A 20,150-nucleotide genomic window follows, 5' to 3' on the forward strand; every position below is an offset into this window, starting at 1 on the left:
ATTTGTTTTTCTTTTCTTTTCTTTTTTTTTTTTGCGGCTGATGTATATCACGAGGCATTTTCTTTCTACTGTACCCCTTCCTTGTTTCTTATCAAAATTCCTTTTAATTTTCTCTTTCCCCTCCAGGATCAAACTTTCGACCCGAGTCGTTTGCGTATCATATCATGCTTTGTGGCAAAAGATTCCCCCCCCGTGGCTATTTTTTTCTACGGGGAACCCGCACTGGCCTGCACAATTTCAGCTTAGTGCCTGGAATGGGGGAAGCCCGTAAAACAGTTTACGGCGGCATTTGCTGTAGGGAGAATTACCAATCCATGAAAGCCTCACGAGCAATGTATTTACCAAGTCTGTGAAAAATGTGAAGTCGGAAGATACAAAAAAAGAATCAAGCATACAGCGTAAAAAAAAAAAAAAAAAAAAAAAAAAAAAAAAAAAAAAAAGGGACAGTCAAGCATTGTCTTCTGTCATGAAATGTCGCTCAAGCCTGTAGTATTTATTACTAGATCTGTGCTAAGCTACAGTAGCCTTTCCGGGCGTGTTCGCGCTGTCTGCCTCACTGCAGCGCGCCATGCTTTAGCGCTCTTCGGCTGGGGGTCGGTGCTCCGCACAGCGCCAGGGCGGTGCTCGGCTGCTGAAAGCACAGTGACGGGCGCTGGCTCCTCCCTCAAGGCCCAGTGTGAGAAGCGCCAACGTCCCTATTTTGGGCCCTCGTCACGCTTCAACCACGCCATCCTTTCCAGAAGCAATTCCAGCTTCAGCCCGTTCCTCTCTCTGCCTCTTGCGGCTTCCAAGGCGCTGATGATTGAGCCAAACGAGAGTTCCAGCCTGTAATCACCGGGCCTGGAACCGAAAACCCAAAGAAAAGAAGGGCATCTGCTCGAGACGACTTCCTTTTTTTGCATCTTCCGACTCCAACGCTTTTTCCCACCGCCAGCAGCAGCTATTTTTCTCAGGGCGCTAAAAAGCCTAAAAGTACTCGCTCCAGTCAGCGGCTCATCCGCCTGAGCAGCCGCGAAGAAAGCCCGGTGCAGGCCTCTGCTGCTCTGCTCTCTGCCTCAGCTCGGCGTCGTTGATCTCTGCAACACCACAAAACCCGTGCATTGGGCCTCGCAAAAGACACAAGCACGGCTCTCGCGACATCTCGACTGCAAGCCTCGCCAGCGTCCTCGTCGCCGGGGGACCGATCGCCGCGGCCATGTCGACGCCTACCACGGCCACGGCCACGCTCCCTCACTACCACCACCCACGGTACAACCCGCCAAACTACGCCCTCCACCATCAGGGCCACTCGTCTGCTACAACCACAGCCTCAAACTACCGCACGTCGTTGCTGCCCGCAACCCAGGCCGCCAACTCGTACGCGGCGGCGTCTCCCTCGCAGAACCCGGCTCGGCCGCTGCCGTACTATCACCACTACGCTTCCAACGGCTACACCTTGGCAGATGGCATAGCTCAGCCGCACTCGCAGTCCGCGGCCTCGAGACCCCCTCACCACGCCCACGCCCACGCCGCAGACCCGTCGCAGGCGCCGCGATACGACGAGCCCTACACGCCCGCCATGGCCAACAACTCGTCCTCGGGCGTCGTGCCCGCCGCCGGCCGCCCTGCCGCCGAGGACCAGCCGTCGAGAAAGCGTCGGCGCTCTCGGGAGCCCGACTGGAACAACTTCTACCGCAACGGCCTCCCCAAGGAAATCATCGTCATTGACGACACGCCAGAGCCCGAGGCCAACACCGGCCGCAAAATCACAAATGGCAATAGCAACAGCAACGCCAGCGGCGCCGTCGTCGACTCGGCGTCCGCCAAGAAGAGACGACACAACGAGCAGCCTGGCTACCACGTCCAGTATCTCGCCGGCTCGCACACAAACACGCCTCTGCCGAACCACACGCCTATTGGCTCGACCCTCTCCAGCGACCGCACAAACTCGGCACTGCACACAACGGCGCCCACGTCTCTATCTGCAAATGGCCAGTACGATGAACTGGTCACGCCGTTGAAGCGAAAGCGCACCACCCGGCAGCAGGCTGCCAATGAGGCCAAGCGAAGGGACGTGGATGGCCTAGGAGGCGCCTTTATGGCCTACAAGCCTCCACCTTTCCCGCCCAAGAAGTCTGCAGAGGTTCCCGTCAAGGTGATTCACGATGTAAGTTTTGCTCTTTTCTCCCTCCCCACAGCTGCTACGATTATTTCTTCATGATGGAGAAGAAATAAACAAACTCGTCTTGATGAAGAAAGTCGCGTTGTCGCTAACATTCATTTCCCACCATAGCGCCACTTTGGCAAAAACGCCAAAGTTGATGATGATGACGGCCATTATATCGTGGTCCCAGACGCTGAATTGACTGATAAGTGTATGTATCTTCCTATCCTCCCCTCCCATAATGGGCTTCTTTTGGGTTTTTGATGGACCTTTGATAGCTAATTGTCATTGCAGATCAAATTGTTCGTCTTCTTGGACAGGGCACTTTTGGCAAAGTAGTAGAGGCCCGTGATCTGAAGAGGAACAAGCCTGTGGCTGTCAAGATCATTCGATCCGTCCAAAAATACCGCGATGCTTCGAGGATCGAGCTTCGCGTTTTGGCCACGCTCAAGGCCAACGACGAGGAAAACAGGAATCGTTGCATCCACCTGCGAGACTGCTTCGATTACCGAGGCCACATCTGCATCGTCATGGATCTCCTGGGCCAGAGCGTTTTTGACTTTCTCAAGGGCAACGGCTTTGTCCCCTTTCCCAACAGCCAGATTCAGAACTTTGCCCGACAATTATTCACCAGCGTAGCTTGTAAGTCACAGGCCTTTGCTGCTTGCCAAGAAGAGAAAATAGCTGACCGGGATGGTGATTTCTAGTCCTCCACGACCTGAACCTAATCCATACCGACCTTAAACCGGAAAACATTCTGCTGTGTGATAATTCTTATCAGACATTTACATATAACAGAAAGATTCCTTCATCATCTACCACGATCAATCGGCAGGCGTCTCAGCGCAGAGTGCTGCTTGATACTGAGATTCGTTTGATCGATTTTGGGTCGGCCACCTTCCAAGACGAATATCATTCATCCGTGGTGAGCACCCGGCACTATCGTGCGCCGGAAATCATCCTTGGTCTAGGCTGGTCTTTCCCTTGCGATATCTGGAGCATAGGATGCATCTTGGTCGAGTTCTTTACCGGCGATGCCTTGTTCCAGACTCACGATAACCTTGAGCATCTTGCCATGATGGAAGCTGTTGTGGGCTCTCGGATAGACTCCCATCTCGTTCAAGCAGTGAACAAGATGTCTACCAGAAGTGGAGGAAATCCTGCTTCCAAGTGAGTAGACCCTGCGCCTCTACGCGAGCAAGATATCCAAATGGGATGTGACCTGTTACTGACTTGTAATCTACAGATACTTTAAGCGCCTTAAGCTCGACTACCCAACACCAGAGACGACCAGGGGTTCTCGACGGTTTGTGAAAGCGATGAAGCATCTGAGCGTAAGTTTGCAAAATAACAAATACCCTGTGGCACACAATGAAACTAACATAAACTTGATAGGACATCATTCCTTCTAATTCAACATTTTTCAAGAACTTCCTTGATCTGCTGAGAAAAATATTTGTTTACGACCCTGCCAAGCGAATTACCGCCAAGCAGGCTCTCAACCACCCGTGGTTCAAAGAAATGGCACAGCCCGACGATGGAACCGAGGCGGCCAAGATTCGATTCGAAAGGAGACGACATGGAATAGAGGTGGACAAGAATGGGCGGTCTCACTACGTTGGATGAACCACGCCCCCGGATATTCCCTTTCAACAACAGCAACAACACATTTTCGTCTTATAATGACTACATAAGCATGATGAGGTTTCGCGACAGCGCGCACACACTGGATGTGTATAAGGGTTCTTTGCCGCTGGGGATTTCAGCAACATAATGTCCCTGGTAGAATTGTTATTGTACTTTAGCGCTCCCAGATGGCTGCTGTTTCCGACCATTTTATTTCTCTTTGTCTTCTTCCTTTCTTTTGTGGCATATCCTATTTTTTGCTTTTTTTTTTCTTTATAGCGCACGGGTTTTTTTATTCTCAAGGATCATATTTTGTTCTTCTGGAGGGCCGGCGTCCACAATTCAAGGGATCAAGGGGTGAAACATTTGGGAGGGAAAGGGGATGGAATTGATTGATGGATATAACAACGAAGCAGTGAAAGGGGGCGGGTGCCTTCGCCTTTTTATTATTATTTTTTATGGTGGACAGATGAAGTGTGTGTGTGTGTGTGTACTGTGTGTGCAATGGTCTTCTTCTCTCAAAAAGAACAATCTCTAATATACCCTCTACAATGTCATCAGAAATGTTTTGAAAAAAGTTCTTTTGAGGTCCTGCGATTACCAAATTTGAACAAGAATTCTTTCTTTCTTTTATTCTTTTTCCCTTTGTTGTATACCCAGCTGCTGGAGATGTTCTGATATATCGAAATTTGATACAGTTACACTACGTACGATCTATGTATGACTTGTTACGGCATATCTTACGAGACGATAGATTTGTGGAACAAATGTTGAATCACATTCATTTATATTAAATACAAGGGATTAGAAAACAGTTATTTGATCATTCGTTTATAGTTCACTACAAAGGATTAAAAAAATGAAAAAAAAAAAAAAAAAAAAAAAAAAAAAAAAAAAAAGACAAAGGACTATTGAGACCGTTTCAAATAACTGCGAATTCTTTCTTCAATACGGCTTTGTTCCTCTCTTTCCATGAAGACTACAATAAAAGCACTTTTTATGTTATCACACTGCGAATTCTTTCTTCAAAACAGACTTGTTGCGTCCTGTACGGCTACAATATAAGCTATTTTGTTTTACTTGCTGGCTAAAGAAAAGGCAGAACTTTTAGAAGATTGCCCTATTTCCTTGTTCTAAACAACGAAAGGGAGGATAACGAAACAGATATCACACATGAAGAGACAGTTTGGATATACAATGGCGTATTGTGTGGTATACCGGAATTGTTCGTTTGTCAAAAAGAAGTATTATCTGCAATGATGTTCAATTCATGTCCAGTCGGTTGAGGCCGTTTATCACTATTAATTCTTGGGCATCATGATCGTTGAGAGCTGGATATATAAAGGCAGCCCGGGGAAGAGGCTTGGAAAGAAGACAAAAACCAACTATCGCGGCTACTACATCTTTCCCAAGGACAATACTGTTATTTTTCACTATTATTCCTCTTAGCTACGATACCTCGAATCAATATCTTTGATGCTCAAAAATCTTCTTCTTCTGCGTGTAAAGCTAGTCTTGCTCGTCAAGATATACCGCCGCCATGGCCGCCATGTTTAAACCACCAATGTCCCTCAACGCCCTCACCGACAAAGAAGTCGACGAGATCACCAGCTTGCTGAAATTCGACTCTTCTAAAAAAAGTTCCCGTGAAACCAATGAGTGGCTCCATAGCCAGGAGAGTAAAGTCAAACGGCTCAAAAACCAGGAGCTGCTGCGTCCCGACTCTCTTATTTACAAAGGCGTCATGAAACTATTCCACCGCCAAACTCTCTGCCAAGCGCACAAGGAGCTCGATCACAAAGTCATTCACAGCTTGCTGTGGAACATTGCGTATGAGAGCACGGCCCAGACAAACATTTATCGCGTGCTGCGCAAAAAGGGGAAATTGCGGTTCAATATTGAACGCCATTCTTGGATGACCGAGGAGCAGTTGAAGCTCGTTGAGGAGGAGGAGGACATGATCAACGAAAACTTGGATGAGTGGCTGGACTTTAACAATGAGATTACGGCGCTGTGGCTCGGCGAGAAGAAATACCGCGAGCTTTGCGGTTCGAAGAAGAGGGATTTCCTGCCGGGATGTGCCAAGACAGGCTGCGAGGCGTGTATGTTGGCGGCTGTGGGCGGGAACTGCCACTATCTCACGGTGTTGCGAGCGAGCCTGCTGGCCCGACACTTGTATAAGACGGATAAACAAAAAGACAGCAAGAAGAAGAAGAACAAAAAGAAGGATGATCCGCCGTCGCTGCTGCGAGTGGTAGAAGCCTGGATATCCAAAGCCAAGGACAGCAGGAACACCCCCCCTCGCCAACGGCTATAGCCAGGAGCTCGCGCGCTCGCTGGTGGGGATGCGGACATTGGCGAGGCGGTTGGAGGACGAGCAGATTGCAAGGCGCAAAAAGAAGGGCAAGCAGCCAAAGGCGCGCTGGGGAGCGGCCATGGTGACGTGGACAGAAGACAAGCTGCCGGTTCCGATGAAGCATAAGCCCAGGGAGAAGCCCGCGAGGGAGGATGCGGTGATTATAGACTGGACGACGGAGCAGACGCGCGGTTTCAGAGCGGCGCTGTCATCCAAGGACAAGGGCAAGTCGCGTTCTGTGAAGACGAGCGGTGCGGTCCAGGCCGAAGAGGCGGCAAGTGAAGCAGGATTCCACTCCCCTGGAGGCAGCAGAGACTCGGCCCAGGAAGCACGCAGATCAAATCTCAGAGGCACACGCACCCACCTCAACTTCAACGACAGCGATGGAGACATCCCCGAGCACTTCTCGCGCCGTGCTTCTCCCCTTTTCAATGTTGGCCTTGAGAGTACATCTAGCTGGACGAGTCAAGCTGTAGACGACGATTACGACGAGGACGAGGACGACATCTACGACGAGGACAGACTCGAAGAGAATGCTGTTTCTCCTGAAGCGTCGAGCGTATATTCTCATGACGACAGCAAGGCTTTGACAAAGTGGGAGGGCAGTGATGGGCCTGCGTAGTGTTTTGAGTCGATGGGATGGGGAAGAACGAGGAACTGACACTAATGATGGTAAGATCTAGATATGTTTTTGATTTGTACAAGTTGTTTTTTGTATTTGTGTATGGGCGTTATCTTGCAGCATTTTGGGGCGACAAAGTTAGTACATCGTTTAGGGTTGAAGATTATTAGAATGGAGTTGGCATGTTTTGATCTATATTCGGTTTCCCGTGTCTAATATCTCTAGTCAGTTAACTAATGGGGGAGTAGTGGTACATCCATCGTCCATCATTCGTCATCGTAATGCATGCTTTCAAACAAAATCAGTCCGCCAGCTTCTCCATAAACCGCTGCACTGAAGGCAGATAGCACGCCGCCTTCTGAAAGTCTCCCAGCTTCACCGCCATGAAATCAAATGCCAGCAGCACATCATGCTCGACTCCCGCGACACGATCTCGTTTCAATGAGTCCGATTTGGAGTATCGTTGTGAAAAGTGTGTCAGCAACGTCCGTCGCGCCTGCATCTCACGAGCTACGCCAAGAGCCTCGCCCATCGTACTGTGCTTTTTCGCCTTTGCGTGGTCCTGCTTGTCATCACCAAATGTGCATTCGTGTACGAGGAGGTGGGCGCCGCGGCATTCTTGGGCAAAGAGTTTCGAAGGCCTGCAATCGCCCGAGTAGGCAATCTTGAGGCCCGAGGTCAGCTCCAGCTGAGTTCCAAAGGACCGCCAGCAGTGAGGTACGGGCACTCGCTTGATGGATGCTAAGCCAAAATTTTCATCACCAAGGTCCTCTTTAGTCGTTACGTCGCGGTCTTTCTCCTTGGGAAAGGGGCAACTGGGGAATCTCAACCTATGAAACCCAATATCTTCGATTTGGGACAATTCCTCCAACAAGACCCGATAGCGCCCAATGCAGGATATTGCGAGCGTGGCGTTGCTGTTATCCTTTAGAGTCTGCTCATACCATGCTTTGATGAGCGAAGGAGTGCCCATGTGATGGTCTGCATGGACGTGGCTGATGACGATGCATCGCATATTACGCAGAATATCTGCCGTTCCTTCAGCATCGAAGAGACGCCGAATCTGGCCTAGAGTTCCTTCACCGCAGTCGAGCAGGTAATTGCCGATCCCAGGAACTCGAATCAGTGTAGCAGAGACATTTCTGTATTTGCTAGGCACTGATGACCCTGTTCCGAGAGGAATAATCTCCGCATCTCTGTTCGGGATATCAAGCTCCTGCTCCTCAATCCGCGCCACGAACGCAGGGTCTGTAGCCTCAGCATGGGCCGCCTCAGCCATCTTGAGAACTTCCTCGTCTACAGACTCATGCGCCTCCACCAAATCTGGGAACGGAGCGATAGCCTGGTCATCGAACACGAGACGCGGCATGAGCTGAAATTTGTGTCCAGCTCGCCCCAGCTCAATCGAAGAACCTTCTGGAGGGGCGGGATATTTAACTGTATTCTCGAACTTTAGGAGAGGGAATCTCTCGGGATCGATTCGGCGCAGCTTGGTCTGTATAGTCGCTGCACCAGGATGTGTAATCATGTTAGGACATGACTCCTGTGTGCAGAAAATGTGCTTGATGTCTGGATGCTTGCTGATAAACTGCTGGATTCGTTGGTCATAAGTCACGTCTGGTCCCACGATCCAATACATGACAGCAATATTCTCCATTAGCTCCTGGTTTTCCCACTCAGGCCGCTCCATGAATGCTTCAATGAAATCCTGGCTGCCAATATCCGCTACGACGAGGCCCTTTCCCCGCTGGGTCTCTCCTAGAACCATTTCAGGTGTAACGAGGCCATCTTTCCCCTGAACGCTCTGGCCGGCAGTAAGAAGCTTAAAGTCTCGAGGTTCAACACCAAGAGATTTTGCCACTGGAGCATTGAATTTTCCTCTGCGGTCATGAGCCTTGATGATGTAGCTCATAGAAGACTCGCCGTATGTCGTCCGAGGAAGAGGGAAGTGGTTGATTGCGAGAGTGTTTTCGCTTCTATCATCCACACCAATCTCGCCAAGCTCGGGGAAGTGCCACACAGTATCGTCCGGATTCGGCAGTGTGACACCATCGGCAGCATATGGGCCCTTGTATAACCTGATACTGCTGTTCTCTATGATGGCAGCCTTGTCAGTAGGCTTAAGATCTCGTATCTTCTTCGGCACCAAAACAGATCTGTTCTTCAGGCTGCCATTGAACATGATCCGTTCGACAATTGCGCTCGCTACTTCGGGGTCTGATATGGATGCTCGTGGCTGGAAGGAATCCTCTTCTGAAGAAGCATCTTTGGGTGAGTTCCTATCCCGTGTCTGGCTGCTGCGTCTTCGTTTTCGAGGGCTGCTTGATCGTGCTCTCCGTACTGGGATTTTCCACACTTTGATCGCATCATCCGACCAATCTGGCTCGAGACTTGCCGCATCTGCCACTCGGGGATCTGTCCTGTGCTCAAAAGTGCGCACGCAAATGGGCTGTCGAAAGATGACTGGCCGTAACGCCGCCATCGTGTGGCACAAGTTGTCCGCCCCGTGCACTGAAATCCCAGCATGAAGAGTCTTATTCAGCAGCTTCTGGCCTTTCTGTCCTCTCTTGGCGTTTTCCTGTGTTGTGTACTCCTTGGCTGACTCAATAGCTCCGCCAACGCTTAGCAGGTAGCCGCAGAGACCACCGAGCTGATCCCAGTCCACGCTGCCGCTGAGAAAGACATGTTCTGTTCCTCCCATGTGAATCTTGCGGCTTCCAAACGCCCGCTGCGTGCCCTCCGAGACGCGACCAAACACGTACGAGCGCTTGTCGTGATGCAGGTAGATGCAGGTGCCTGGAGTGTCGGCCGAAGGCACAGAGGCAAGCTCGACGGTGGTTGTCATTGTGGTCGAGTCGGCGGTTTTTCTTTTCTTGAGTACTCTGGAGTACAGCCTCTTTGAACAATGAGGCGGTAGCAGATGTGAAGCGGACAGTGGATTCCCTGACCGTAGCTGTCGCGGTCTTGTAGGATCGTAGAAAGAAAACGCAGATGTAGCGTTTCTGCCTGCGCTGGCAAGGCTGGAAAGCTGCCGTGAGCGTCTACCGGCGGGAGTGAAGAGGAGATGATGTCGGAGTGGGAAAGATGCAGAGCAGACGAGACGCCGAGATAAACATCGTTCCATCAGCGGGAAGCGAGGGAAAGAAGCAACACGCAAAAAGAGCCCGGAATTTGCAGTTGCATCCTCAAGCTGCTGCCCTACGATAACTTTTTTTGGTCTGCGATAGCGCCGATAAGCATCGCTGCTGCTGAAATAGGCGCCTGTGGGTGAATCAGCGTGCTTACATAACACGCCCGTTTGAGTCACTCCCCGATGGGTCACTCCCCGATGGCTTCATCTACCTTACACACATAACACGTATATCCATTGCATTCGGCATTCATTCCACGCCGAGGACTCAATCAAGGTTCCAATGTTCGCTTCCGGACTACTGTTTGCACCGTATTAGCTCATTCTTAACTATTTATAGTCAGTACCTATTTCCGGTCAGTAGTATGGGTTGATTTGGGGTCTCATCGTCCAACTAGGTTAATTTTATGCATCTTGAGCCCTTGTCGCCGCGTATCAGCAACTCTCGGTGCGAGATACGACGAAGGAGTCTGGTAACGCCCTCCAGTCAATCGAACCAACTGTTGACAACCTAATCTCAGAGACTCTCCTCAAGGGACCGAGTTCCAAATTAGGGAGCTATGCAAGGCACTATTGTCCCCGAAGATCACGGAACATTGTGCGGAACATTGTGTCACACCAATACACTTGGTAGCAGATCCTGTCAGAGTTGCATCTGTGGATTCTGGAACCGATCTCACTGGCAAACTTGTACCGATTGGTAATGGGCATCTCGGTATTCCGTGCCAGCTCAATCCTTGACCCACTCTCAACTATACGGCAAAGCCTTGTCATATACCCAAAGGAGCAATTCTCTGATTAGTTGCCATCGCGGCTTGCAGGCTCCCATTTACCACTTGCAGAGATTTTTATCACTGGCAGTAGATGTTTGCCAACTTATTTACCCATCAAGTCTGTAAAACCCAATGCTTCAACTTGTCAATCCTGACTCGTTTTAGTTGTCGCTTGAGTCTGGTAAAGGAGTATGTAACATCGTAGCTTGCGACTTTTGCCCCTAGGATGAAGTACGCTTACACTATGAACCAATTTGACCAGTAGTACGCAGATAGTGAAGCCTAGATCATTGGAACATTCAACATTTCCAACTCTGTTCGTCATGTATAAAGTAGCCCGTCTGCTTCTAACGTTGCCAAACTTCTGACTGTTCTATCCTCCCCATCAGAGTATCAACATCTATCAAAATGATTCTCTCAACCTCTACTTTAACTCGAGTCCACGAATCTCGCCACTCCAACTCGAGTTGGAAGCACGGCCATGGCAGCACTACCCATCTCTTCACCACCTCTGTTTCATCAACAACTCCCAACGAGAAAACTGAAACCAATAACCACATCTCAATTAATCCGCACTCAAAAGAACGCAACTCGTGGGACAACTACAGACTCCTCATCTCCGCCATCGCTCCTCGTCCCATAGCCCTCATCAGTACTGTTTCAGCCGATGGCAAGTCGGTAAATCTGGCGCCGTATAGCTACTTCAATGTCATTGCACACGATCCGCCAACTTTTGTTGTGGGATTTGGGAACCCGCCAACAGGAGCAAAGGACTCTTTCATCAACGTGCGTGATACAAGGCAGTGTGTTATCAATGTCGTGTCCGAGGACTTCCTCGAAGCTGCCAACGCCGCCAGCATAGATGCTCCATACGGAATGTCCGAGTGGAGCATGACCGGTCTCACAGCAGACTATTGCTGCGAGACGGTAAGGGCCCCAAGAGTTAAGGAATCCATATTTAGCATAGAAGCCAGAGTAGAATCTGTAAAGGAGATTCAAAGCAAAGAACATCCGGGGAGGATATCGTCGTGGCTAGTAATCCTCGAAGGAACTAGATTCTGGGCAAGAGACGATGCATTGAACGAAGAGCAAGATTACATCTGCCCCGAGGTATGTATAAGCCGATTGCTTCACCTTGTATTGCTTCTAGGCATAGGTCCTTCTTTGAATGTTGTAAGATGCTTTCGACGACGCTGACAGCAAGATAGATCTTAAAACCGGTTGCCAGTATGGGAGGCGCTCTCTACTCAAAAACGACTGACCGCGTGGAAATACAAAGGCCACAATATAAGAATTACACTGGTAATGGCCGAGAATAACAAGAGGCTTCAAATGGAAGGAGGTGGCAAACCAAAAGGAAAAAAAGGGGGGAAGAGGAATAAGCTGCTGAGCATCTAGACACTTAGAGAACGGAAAGTGGGGAACGTTGATCATCTAATTGGAAGGATTTAAAAGATGGGAGGGAGCAGTACTGCATATTAATCGAAGTTTTTTCTTCAAAGTTTATAAAGTCGTACCACAGCGATAGAGATTGATAATATTTAGGAGACGTGATTAAAAGACTATCATTCTGGATATTGATAATGAGCCTGAAAGAAAAATGAATGTCAAAAATATATACTGAATGAAGATACAACGAATGACCATTTGTGGAGCCCCGTTTTCGAATCAGCGATCAACCCCCCTGCCTCTGACTAGATTCCAAATCCCTTTGGTCAAATGTCGGACAACCCTCATGTTCACTAGTCTTGCGAAGCCCGCTACTCTCAAGTGAACCTCGACCGCCGGTGAATTCCTCCATTGTCTTAGGAGGCAAAACCTTAGTCCCATGGTGTGCCGCCGTGGCCTGGTGAGTTTCATGAACAGGGGCAGTCGTGTGGACAACCTTGGGGGCTACAGTTTCTTTTTCGATAACCGGTTGGACGTGCTCGTGAACGTGGTGGTGCCATCGCTCACCGGAGACGACGGGTGCTTCGGAGGAGGTGAATTTGGTGTCATGGACGGCAGAAGTGTCCTTGTACTTGGCTGCGTCACGTTGAAGCAATCCTTCAATCTCGTTGTTGCCGCCGTGCTCAAAGGTTTTGTGCTCAGTGGGTAAGACTTTGTGAGTGTGTTTCTCAGGGCTAGATATTTCAGTGTTAGAAAGAATACGTCTGGACAATTATGGTGGGAGTGGCTGACAGAGTTTCTTTATCTTGAACGGGCTGAACAGTTGTATGGTGATGATCTCGATGGATCTCTTTCTCCACAGCAGTCCGTACGCTTTCATGCTCCTGGGGCCGAACGTGCTCCTCAGTCACGGGCCGTCGCGTATCTTCGTCGACGGTGGTATCATGCCTCCCATCGTGGGAAGTGAGGTTTTCAACGACTTTCTTAGCTTTTTGCATATTGTAATGTATATCGGCAAAGATGATAAGATTATTTGGTTTAGCTTAAGACGGTAGTTGAGAAAACTTGCGAGATTATAGATACATATAGTTATTCGCCATCCCCGCGCAAAAAAAGCCAGCCCAAAGACGCCATCAACTTGATCTTGTTCTTCGCCAAAAATAGTCCACGTCATGATGAGGCTGCTTTTCTCTAGCAATCCGTTCAGTGGTCTAGATGGGGTTCCTTGCTGTTGGTTTACAAATTAGTAGCTGAACTTGCGTGAACAAACATCAAATGGCGGCTGCAAGGCGTGGTGGCTATGAAAAGCCAATCGCATCGGCGTCTCCGCCGCACCAATGAGCTTGTCTTGAAGAGAAAAAAAGCAGGAATGTAAACCCATCATTCTAACTTCTGAAAAGCTGCAGAGTGCTGCATTCTATGACTCGAAGGCTATCTACTTCGTTGCGTGCGGCGAAATTAAGAAGGATATTTGCTACCAGGCCACGTTCACGCGCCGAGTTAGATCATTAAAGTTTCGATTAGGTTTGCGGCAATGAAATCTGAATCGCCCCAAATGCTCCGTGTATAGCGTCATAACGTACGTATTCAATTGCTTCTTGTTGTCTCCACCATAGCTCTCGCTCTGTCATCAGCTCTTCGGAGCTTAAACTCCGAAGCCAATTGCCCATTGTTGCATAGGCTGGATTAATGGTTCTCTAGTAAAGCAATTGTTGGATGACCCGAAAAGTTCCAATAATTATGTCACTTGTTGAAGTCTTATTGAGCTGTATCGTCTAGAACAGCTTAACGTCGCTCCGCCTAAATTACCAATATTTTCTGTCTTTTCGGAGCAATAATGTCGATGCATCTTCACCAAATAAGTGCTCAAGTTCCTTTCAAGACAATTGGAATACCAGATTATCTTCATCTTTTTTTTAAATGTCAGAGGGCACGAGAAAGTTGGAGGGCATGAGAAATGCCTTCCGCAGGTGGGCAAAACGCCTGTTCCATCGCAGCGACAAGGGGCGCTCAAATCACCCCACGCCTGGTCAACCATCAACGAATAAAGCTTCACCTCCGCCGCAAGAGACGTCTACCTTGGGTACTGGGACGAATTCCAAAGTACAGCAAACGGCTCCGAATTGGCCACTTACAAGTGATTCCCATCAACCTTCCGGCACTCTGGATGCACAAACAACGAACCATGGCTCCCAGGTGACCGACGCATCTATTTCGAACAATCAGCCCCAATCTCTCAGAAAACCTCAGGGTACGCAACAGGGCTACCTCAAGCCAGCGTTGAAGAGGAAAGCAGTCAATCAGACTCCTCCACAAGGCTCTGCTCATAATCACCCCGAATCAAAAGCGCAAAGCAGAGACGAGCACGCAGATGGCCCGATTGCCACTGGATCCGATAACAACAATGCTGGAGTTGGGCACCAAGGGCATTATACCGACCATAGTGTTCACCCTCGCCCTGCTGTAGTCCACGAAGAGATTGAACCGCATGTACACACGGTTTATGAGCCTACGCGCACGCGATCTTTTCATTTGCATGAGCACCGGACATTGGTTCAACCCATTGTTGACCCCGCCGCAAGATGAGGTCTGCGTGGAATTGATTTAGAGAAAAGAAGCGCAAAGGCACAATAGCGAGAGAAGTCTTGAAGAAAAATTCATTGTAATATTTAATGCAATGGTATACAAACATGTTCATCATAATCGATCATCCTAATAGCCGCATAGTTGACAACAGAGGCCAGCACCAAAAAAAAACCATGTGAAACTCCACTGCCGCCGTTCGTGTACTGCCATTCCAAAACCCATATGTATAAGCCAAGAAAAATAAAAGAATTTGTAATTCAACAGAGAAGAGGAAAAGAAAGCCATCACTGGCAAACGAGCGGCACCATCGAGGGCATCAGAAATAGAAACTCTGCCCTGGTTTAGAAATAATAAATTCACAGCCCAGCTGTGCTTCTTGCTCATGCTCTATTAGCTCCTGCAATATTGAGTCTCCGGCTTCCGGCCCATCCGCTAACGTCTCCTTGACGTGGATGATGACGACCTTGAGACCTTCGAGGGGCTTCTGGATAGCGTGGATGGGTGGCGGCACCACTAAATTAGGAACCCCAAACTCATCTAGTGATAGCTCGCCGGTGGGCGTAGCGATGTGTGGCGTGTCGGAGTCGTGTTTGGCCTCAAAATAGTACTCGGAGGGCATGTTGAAAGGATTGGCCGATCTAGGAGACACAGGGTCGTCTGATCCGGGGCTCTGCATGGACACAGGCGGAGCCTTCTTTCGCTGAACTTGCGCATCCTCGGCGTCTCGCTTGCGCTTCTTAGACTCGAGGGCACGCGCCTTTCTTGCGATTTCTACTTCGGTGGCCAGAACTTGCATTTCCTCAATGAGATAGGCGGGCTTCAAGTGGCCAAATAGCCGCTCATCGGGCTGTGCATCAGAGTAGCTGCACTCGATGAAGACAGCGGCCAGCTTGCCGGCTGCAATCTTGGGCGCCGCCTCTTGCCAGATGAGCAGGTTGCGCGGGCTGAGAGAAATGCTATCCGGCTCCACGTCTCCAAAGATGAGCACCTCGCGCTCATATGTCTCTTCGCGGATGAAATATGAACTCGAGTCATTGACACACGGTCGTGGCTCAAAGTCACCTCCGCTGAATATCGGCGTCGAAGTGCCTCCTTGAGGCATCATGCTTGGGCGCCGTGAGAAAGCCGGGGGGTAAAGATGGTTGACCGTTTCTCGCCGGGCAAAGTGTGCTGCAAAGTCATGAACATGCGGGTAGTAGGTGTCGCGCCGGAGCGGTATGCTTGACCCGTCTTGGCTGCCTTGACGGGTCGGCGGTTGGTTACAGAAAGATCCACGATGCGTGTGCTTCTCCATACAATGGCCGTGGCTCACGCTCCAAGTCTTGACGAGCAGTCCGTCGCATACCTCTATATAACCCTCGCCTAGCGCAGGGCTCCCACCTTCCACCAGTCTCAGATACGTCAAGAGGCCGGCACCATTATTCTCGTCACTAAGATTGGGCCAAATGACATTGTTGAAGATGTGGTCCTTGAGAGCCTTGATTGTACCCGGGAGGCCAGCCAGCTTCTTTGGGCGAGTGCCCGGCAGGCCTGCTGTGTTGATGACAAACGCGGAGATGTGATCCAAATGAGGGTGAGTGATGAGATATGTATCAACGAGAGTGCGAGTGACATGGGCGGCATTCGCCGCAGCCGTGGCAAATGGGAGCTCCAGCCCGGCAAAAGGACCAGTAGTCAGAATCTGACGAGCAGGAGCAGATGATGGTGTCGGCGTTGGTGGCGGCGACGCGGGCAGAGCTTCCTCGATGAGACGAGTGATGGCAGAGAGGTGAACGCCGCCATCAACTGCTACTATTGAGCCCTTGCGCCAGTTCTGGGGTACTGAGCGAACCAGAAACGCAGTCGTATTAGACTCTTGGGGGCCACCTCCAGAACCCTGTAAGAGAAGCATGCAAAAGCAGCAAAAGATTAGCCATTGTAATTCGGATGATGGCAACTCCAAGTTGTACGTGTATATGAAGGCCATGGCAATAAGACGGCACGCAATGTCGTGTAAGCCCGCGCCGTCAGATTGAGACGCTGCCCCACGATAAGCTGTGCCAATAGGACAGCGACTCTGGGCAGACAATAGCACAGCTCGGCTAGGCGTTTCATGCAGAGGGGTGTTTGTCCCCTTGATCTGGGGCACTGGCCCCTGGCGGCAAACGCATCCCGATCGGAAATGCCACGGCCAAATTACCCGATCTGAGCCTATGAGGGCGCATCGCGCTCACGGCCAAGAGGAGCAGGAAATTGGCAGTAAGCATTGGCGGAGGCCGCAGAGCAACTGCCTGTCCAGCGAATCGAGCAAGACAGAGGGTGAAGAAGAGAAAACAATGGAGGAGAGAAAACGCATCATGAGTGAACAGATACATACCAATATGATTACCTGCAGCGCAGGTGGTGATGCGGCCTCGGCCATGGCGCGAACGGCGGTCTCAGGTATTGCTGAAAGGCCAAGTCGCGATGGCAATGATCAACTGGGGCCGCAATTGCGTCGAGTCAGTCTGCAGATGCGCAACGCTCAACGCCGACGCTGTTCGCCAGTCCCAAACTCCGGGGGTTTCCAATCGAATTGAGTCCCAAACACAAACACAAGAGGCAGAAGGCCGCGGGTATCTGCTTTTAAAGCGAAGATCAAAAGCGTCCTTGGATCTCCTTGTTCGATGCCGGTGGCGCTGGATGGCACACGTGACCGCGTGCTTCCGGCTTTGTCTGGCTGCCCCCACGAGGCGCTATTATGCGAGTTTGTTGCCCTGACTAGTCGCTTTGCTGAAGAGCAAGATGGATGGTGGTAAATTGAGATGTGAGGACGAATAGCGACGACGGAGTGATGACGGTCCTCGAGGTAATTTTTGGGCTGGCGGGCGCAGCGTCTAATAGCTAGGCCTTGGTTGCCTGCTGGGAGGGACGGAAGGGTCTAAAATATTATGGGAAATTGGGAAATTATCTCGGAACGTCGATGCTCCCCCGGCGCCAAGGATCTTTCTCTGGCCGTTGCTTGATTCGTATCGTAGGTGCGTGTCGTGTTACCAATGTGAGCGAGCAACAGTCGTACTAGCATGCAGGTAGATACTTGCACGTTGGATGTGAAGCGCCAGATGGGCATGCAGCAGATGTGACGACGCTCTGCAGATTGGCGGCTGTTAGGCTGGCGGATCGATATTTAGCAACTAGCAGCAGTATTGCGCTGGTACCGGTAGGTATATGCAATGCAAGCACCCTTGGCTAGCCGGAAATCCTGCTTCTTCGGCACGAGCTGGGAGCAGAGATGGCGGCCAAGTCACTATCGCAACTCGGCTCGTCTCGTCTCGCTGTCTCTTGTCTTGCACGGGACTGCCGTCTTTACGTGGCACGGCACGAGGTGATGTTGGTAGGTAGTTATAGCAGCAGTGTTTGTAGAGCTGGCGATGACTCGTAACCTGCAGCTCGTCCAAGGCCTCCTTCTCTCTTGCTCGGATCCGTGGATGAAAGCGTCGACGCGCGCCCGGCTTTTCGAGGGTTTGCTTGCTTCTCTCTCGCCTTGCTCCCTCTGTCCACCCCGCGCCGACGCAGGATCACGGCTCGCCTTTTGAACCCACTACCACGGCCCTGAGCCTGCGCCGCAGCCCGCTCGCGGCACCGCAGCGCAGCGCAACGCAGCACAAGCCCGTCACTTCAGGCCGTTGATGGTGTTAGCGTCGCCATTGTCACCTAGTCTCGGGGTCGCCGCGCTGTGGTTGCAGGGTTTGGGGCTTTGGGGAAGGGGGCGTGCAAGAAAGAGACCCAAAAAGTGTCCCGAAATGTGTGAGAGCACGCATGTGGCTTTTGTTGGTACGGCATCCAGGAACATGTGGTCAGGTAGTCGGTACTCGGTGCCCCACCAACAACGGCGCCTCCAGCGCCCATTCATGTCTGCGGACGAGATGGTGAAGCGTGTACTGGCTACTTTCTCGGCACTGTCCCCCGCGCTTACTGGTGCATTTGCACGAGCAAATATCCTACTCCAGGCATGCAATTTGGGAATATTCGAGGCTGGAAAAGGCTCGCTACAGGGATATCTTTGATCAGGACCGGCTCACTTTCTGTAAAAAATAAGAGAGTCGCGTCCCAAAACGATACAGCCGAAAATAAAACACGCATCCCGGTGCTAAAGACCCCACGTCTTATAGTGCTGCTGCGCTACTGCAGCTGTGCTTGCCAATAGCACTCGATCTAAGCATATGCGCAAATGGACTGGATGGTTGAGCCGGGATACGATGATTACTTGCTGCTGGGTCCCCACCAGGAAATAATAGTGCTTGGGTAGTGTTGAGATATCTGCCTTTTTTTTTCTTCTGTATCTTCATCGGCCTTCTACATGTGGTTATCTGACAACGCAGGGCCATGTGCTTCGTCCTCACTTTGACAGGGTGCCATATGAACCAGGTCGGCTCCGAATTTGACGCCAGCATGGCATACCTGTAAACACCATGCATAGAGGGTGACATCTGCCTCGTGCTTTCAGCGCGTGTGAGACGATTAAGACGCTACACCGAGACATCCATGGCCCAGAAGGTAGCATTCGATGCTACTCTTGGCAGGTGAACCTTTGCTGTAACCTCCGAGGCCAGCAGCATCTTCAGACTCGGCTCCCTTGCGCAAACGTGGCGTCGTCTAGCTTGGGAAAATCCGGGACTTGACACCTGCATCGCTCGTCGCGCAGCCCCTCTTGAGGTCACGATGCTCACACCGTACGAACTTTATACAGCGTAGGCTTTGTGCATCGGCGTTGGCCGGCCCTGAGCTAAGACATTGATGTCTTGTCTTTTCTTGGACTATTCTTTTCTCGCACATGGTCTCATCTCTGTGCCTGCCGCAAAGCAGCGTCTCCAGCTCAACGTCGAGGCATATGGGTCCGGACATGTACATGTAAGCTGTATACAAGTATGTCTTGCTCGTGCCATAGCTCCAAGCCAAGCATCCACCACATAGTGCCACTCCGCTAGCAGGCATGCGACTTGACGTCGTGGGATCAGTTGTTTGATCAGCGCGCATGGATCTGGCCTCTTTGGATCTCTCGCAGCCCGCTCCGGCCACTCAGAGGGCTGAAGCCACTCCGCAGGTGCATTAATCCACTCACACCCCGGCTCTTGTGGGGAGACGGAGGTGCAGCATCGTCGTGCTTCCAACATGGCCAAGCGGTGCTATAGGCAAAATAAGCGAGGCCACAAGGGATATACCTGGAGTTCTACAAGTATATGTTATATGTCAAAAAGAGGACTAATAGGACCAAGACAAGGAATGTGAAGCTGTAGATAGGATTGTGCCGAGATCGACATGGGATTGGTACATGGAGATGTGTAAATGCGAGTATGTCTGCTGCCGCATATAGAGATTCTCCTCCCAAAGCCTTAGGTCCGAGTCTAGCTAGGATTTATAAGCCGTAGACCATAATGAAGCAGCCAATACCAAGGGCGTGAACAGAAGAATACTAGTAATACAAGTACCAACAAGGCATTAGTATCTTTTGAGCAAATCCCCTTGCTTTGGCGTAGGCTGCAGCACATGCAGTTGGTTAAAGTCCC

At 50.6% G+C, this 20,150-nt stretch overlaps 9 protein-coding genes across 9 annotated transcripts; 6 read left to right on the forward strand and 3 right to left on the reverse strand.

The window, feature by feature from the left end:
* Positions 1-332: 332 nt before the first annotated feature.
* Positions 333-831, forward strand: TrAtP1_004928 (uncharacterized protein; the record flags this gene model as incomplete). The annotated part of the gene is made up of 2 exons (XM_066112509.1): positions 333-349; positions 525-831. 2 exons carry the CDS (start codon positions 333-335, stop codon positions 829-831), a joined length of 324 nt encoding a protein of 107 aa, XP_065968594.1.
* On the forward strand, positions 686-4,584 carry TrAtP1_004929 (uncharacterized protein). Its single transcript, XM_066112510.1, has 6 exons — positions 686-2,146; positions 2,273-2,354; positions 2,438-2,785; positions 2,851-3,313; positions 3,390-3,477; positions 3,539-4,584. Exons 1-6 carry the CDS (start codon positions 1,196-1,198, stop codon positions 3,767-3,769), a joined length of 2,163 nt encoding a protein of 720 aa, XP_065968595.1. The 5' UTR covers positions 686-1,195; the 3' UTR covers positions 3,770-4,584.
* A 749-nt stretch (positions 4,585-5,333) lies between these two features.
* TrAtP1_004930 (uncharacterized protein) lies at positions 5,334-6,086 on the forward strand (the record flags this gene model as incomplete). The annotated part of the gene is made up of 1 exon (XM_066112511.1): positions 5,334-6,086. The coding sequence occupies one exon, from the start codon at positions 5,334-5,336 to the stop codon at positions 6,084-6,086; it is 753 nt and encodes a 250-aa protein (XP_065968596.1).
* A 28-nt stretch (positions 6,087-6,114) lies between these two features.
* On the forward strand, positions 6,115-6,747 carry TrAtP1_004931 (uncharacterized protein; the record flags this gene model as incomplete). The annotated part of the gene is made up of 1 exon (XM_066112512.1): positions 6,115-6,747. The coding sequence occupies one exon, from the start codon at positions 6,115-6,117 to the stop codon at positions 6,745-6,747; it is 633 nt and encodes a 210-aa protein (XP_065968597.1).
* Positions 6,748-6,920: 173 nt separating this feature from the next.
* On the reverse strand, positions 6,921-9,955 carry TrAtP1_004932 (uncharacterized protein). The gene has a single exon (XM_014084313.2). It carries the CDS (start codon positions 9,869-9,871, stop codon positions 7,049-7,051), a length of 2,823 nt encoding a protein of 940 aa, XP_013939788.2. The 5' UTR covers positions 9,872-9,955; the 3' UTR covers positions 6,921-7,048.
* A 1,103-nt stretch (positions 9,956-11,058) lies between these two features.
* Positions 11,059-11,973, forward strand: TrAtP1_004933 (uncharacterized protein; the record flags this gene model as incomplete). Its single annotated transcript, XM_014084314.2, has 2 exons — positions 11,059-11,760; positions 11,859-11,973. 2 exons carry the CDS (start codon positions 11,059-11,061, stop codon positions 11,967-11,969), a joined length of 813 nt encoding a protein of 270 aa, XP_013939789.2. The 3' UTR covers positions 11,970-11,973.
* A 352-nt stretch (positions 11,974-12,325) lies between these two features.
* Positions 12,326-13,089, reverse strand: TrAtP1_004934 (uncharacterized protein; the record flags this gene model as incomplete). The annotated part of the gene is made up of 2 exons (XM_014083522.2): positions 12,832-13,089; positions 12,326-12,773 (listed from the first exon to the last, which is right to left on the reverse strand). The coding sequence occupies exons 1-2, from the start codon at positions 13,035-13,037 to the stop codon at positions 12,326-12,328; spliced, it is 654 nt and encodes a 217-aa protein (XP_013938997.2). The 5' UTR covers positions 13,038-13,089.
* Positions 13,090-13,755: 666 nt separating this feature from the next.
* TrAtP1_004935 (uncharacterized protein) lies at positions 13,756-14,678 on the forward strand. The gene has a single exon (XM_014084315.2). The coding sequence runs from the start codon at positions 13,960-13,962 to the stop codon at positions 14,623-14,625; it is 666 nt and encodes a 221-aa protein (XP_013939790.1). The 5' UTR covers positions 13,756-13,959; the 3' UTR covers positions 14,626-14,678.
* TrAtP1_004936 (uncharacterized protein) lies at positions 14,679-18,377 on the reverse strand. Its single transcript, XM_014083460.2, has 2 exons — positions 16,982-18,377; positions 14,679-16,501 (listed from the first exon to the last, which is right to left on the reverse strand). Exons 1-2 carry the CDS (start codon positions 17,024-17,026, stop codon positions 14,942-14,944), a joined length of 1,605 nt encoding a protein of 534 aa, XP_013938935.1. The 5' UTR covers positions 17,027-18,377; the 3' UTR covers positions 14,679-14,941.
* Positions 18,378-20,150: the final 1,773 nt, after the last annotated feature.

This window comes from Trichoderma atroviride, chromosome 2, assembly GCF_020647795.1.
Source record: "Trichoderma atroviride chromosome 2, complete sequence".
NCBI lineage: Eukaryota > Fungi > Ascomycota > Sordariomycetes > Hypocreales > Hypocreaceae > Trichoderma > Trichoderma atroviride.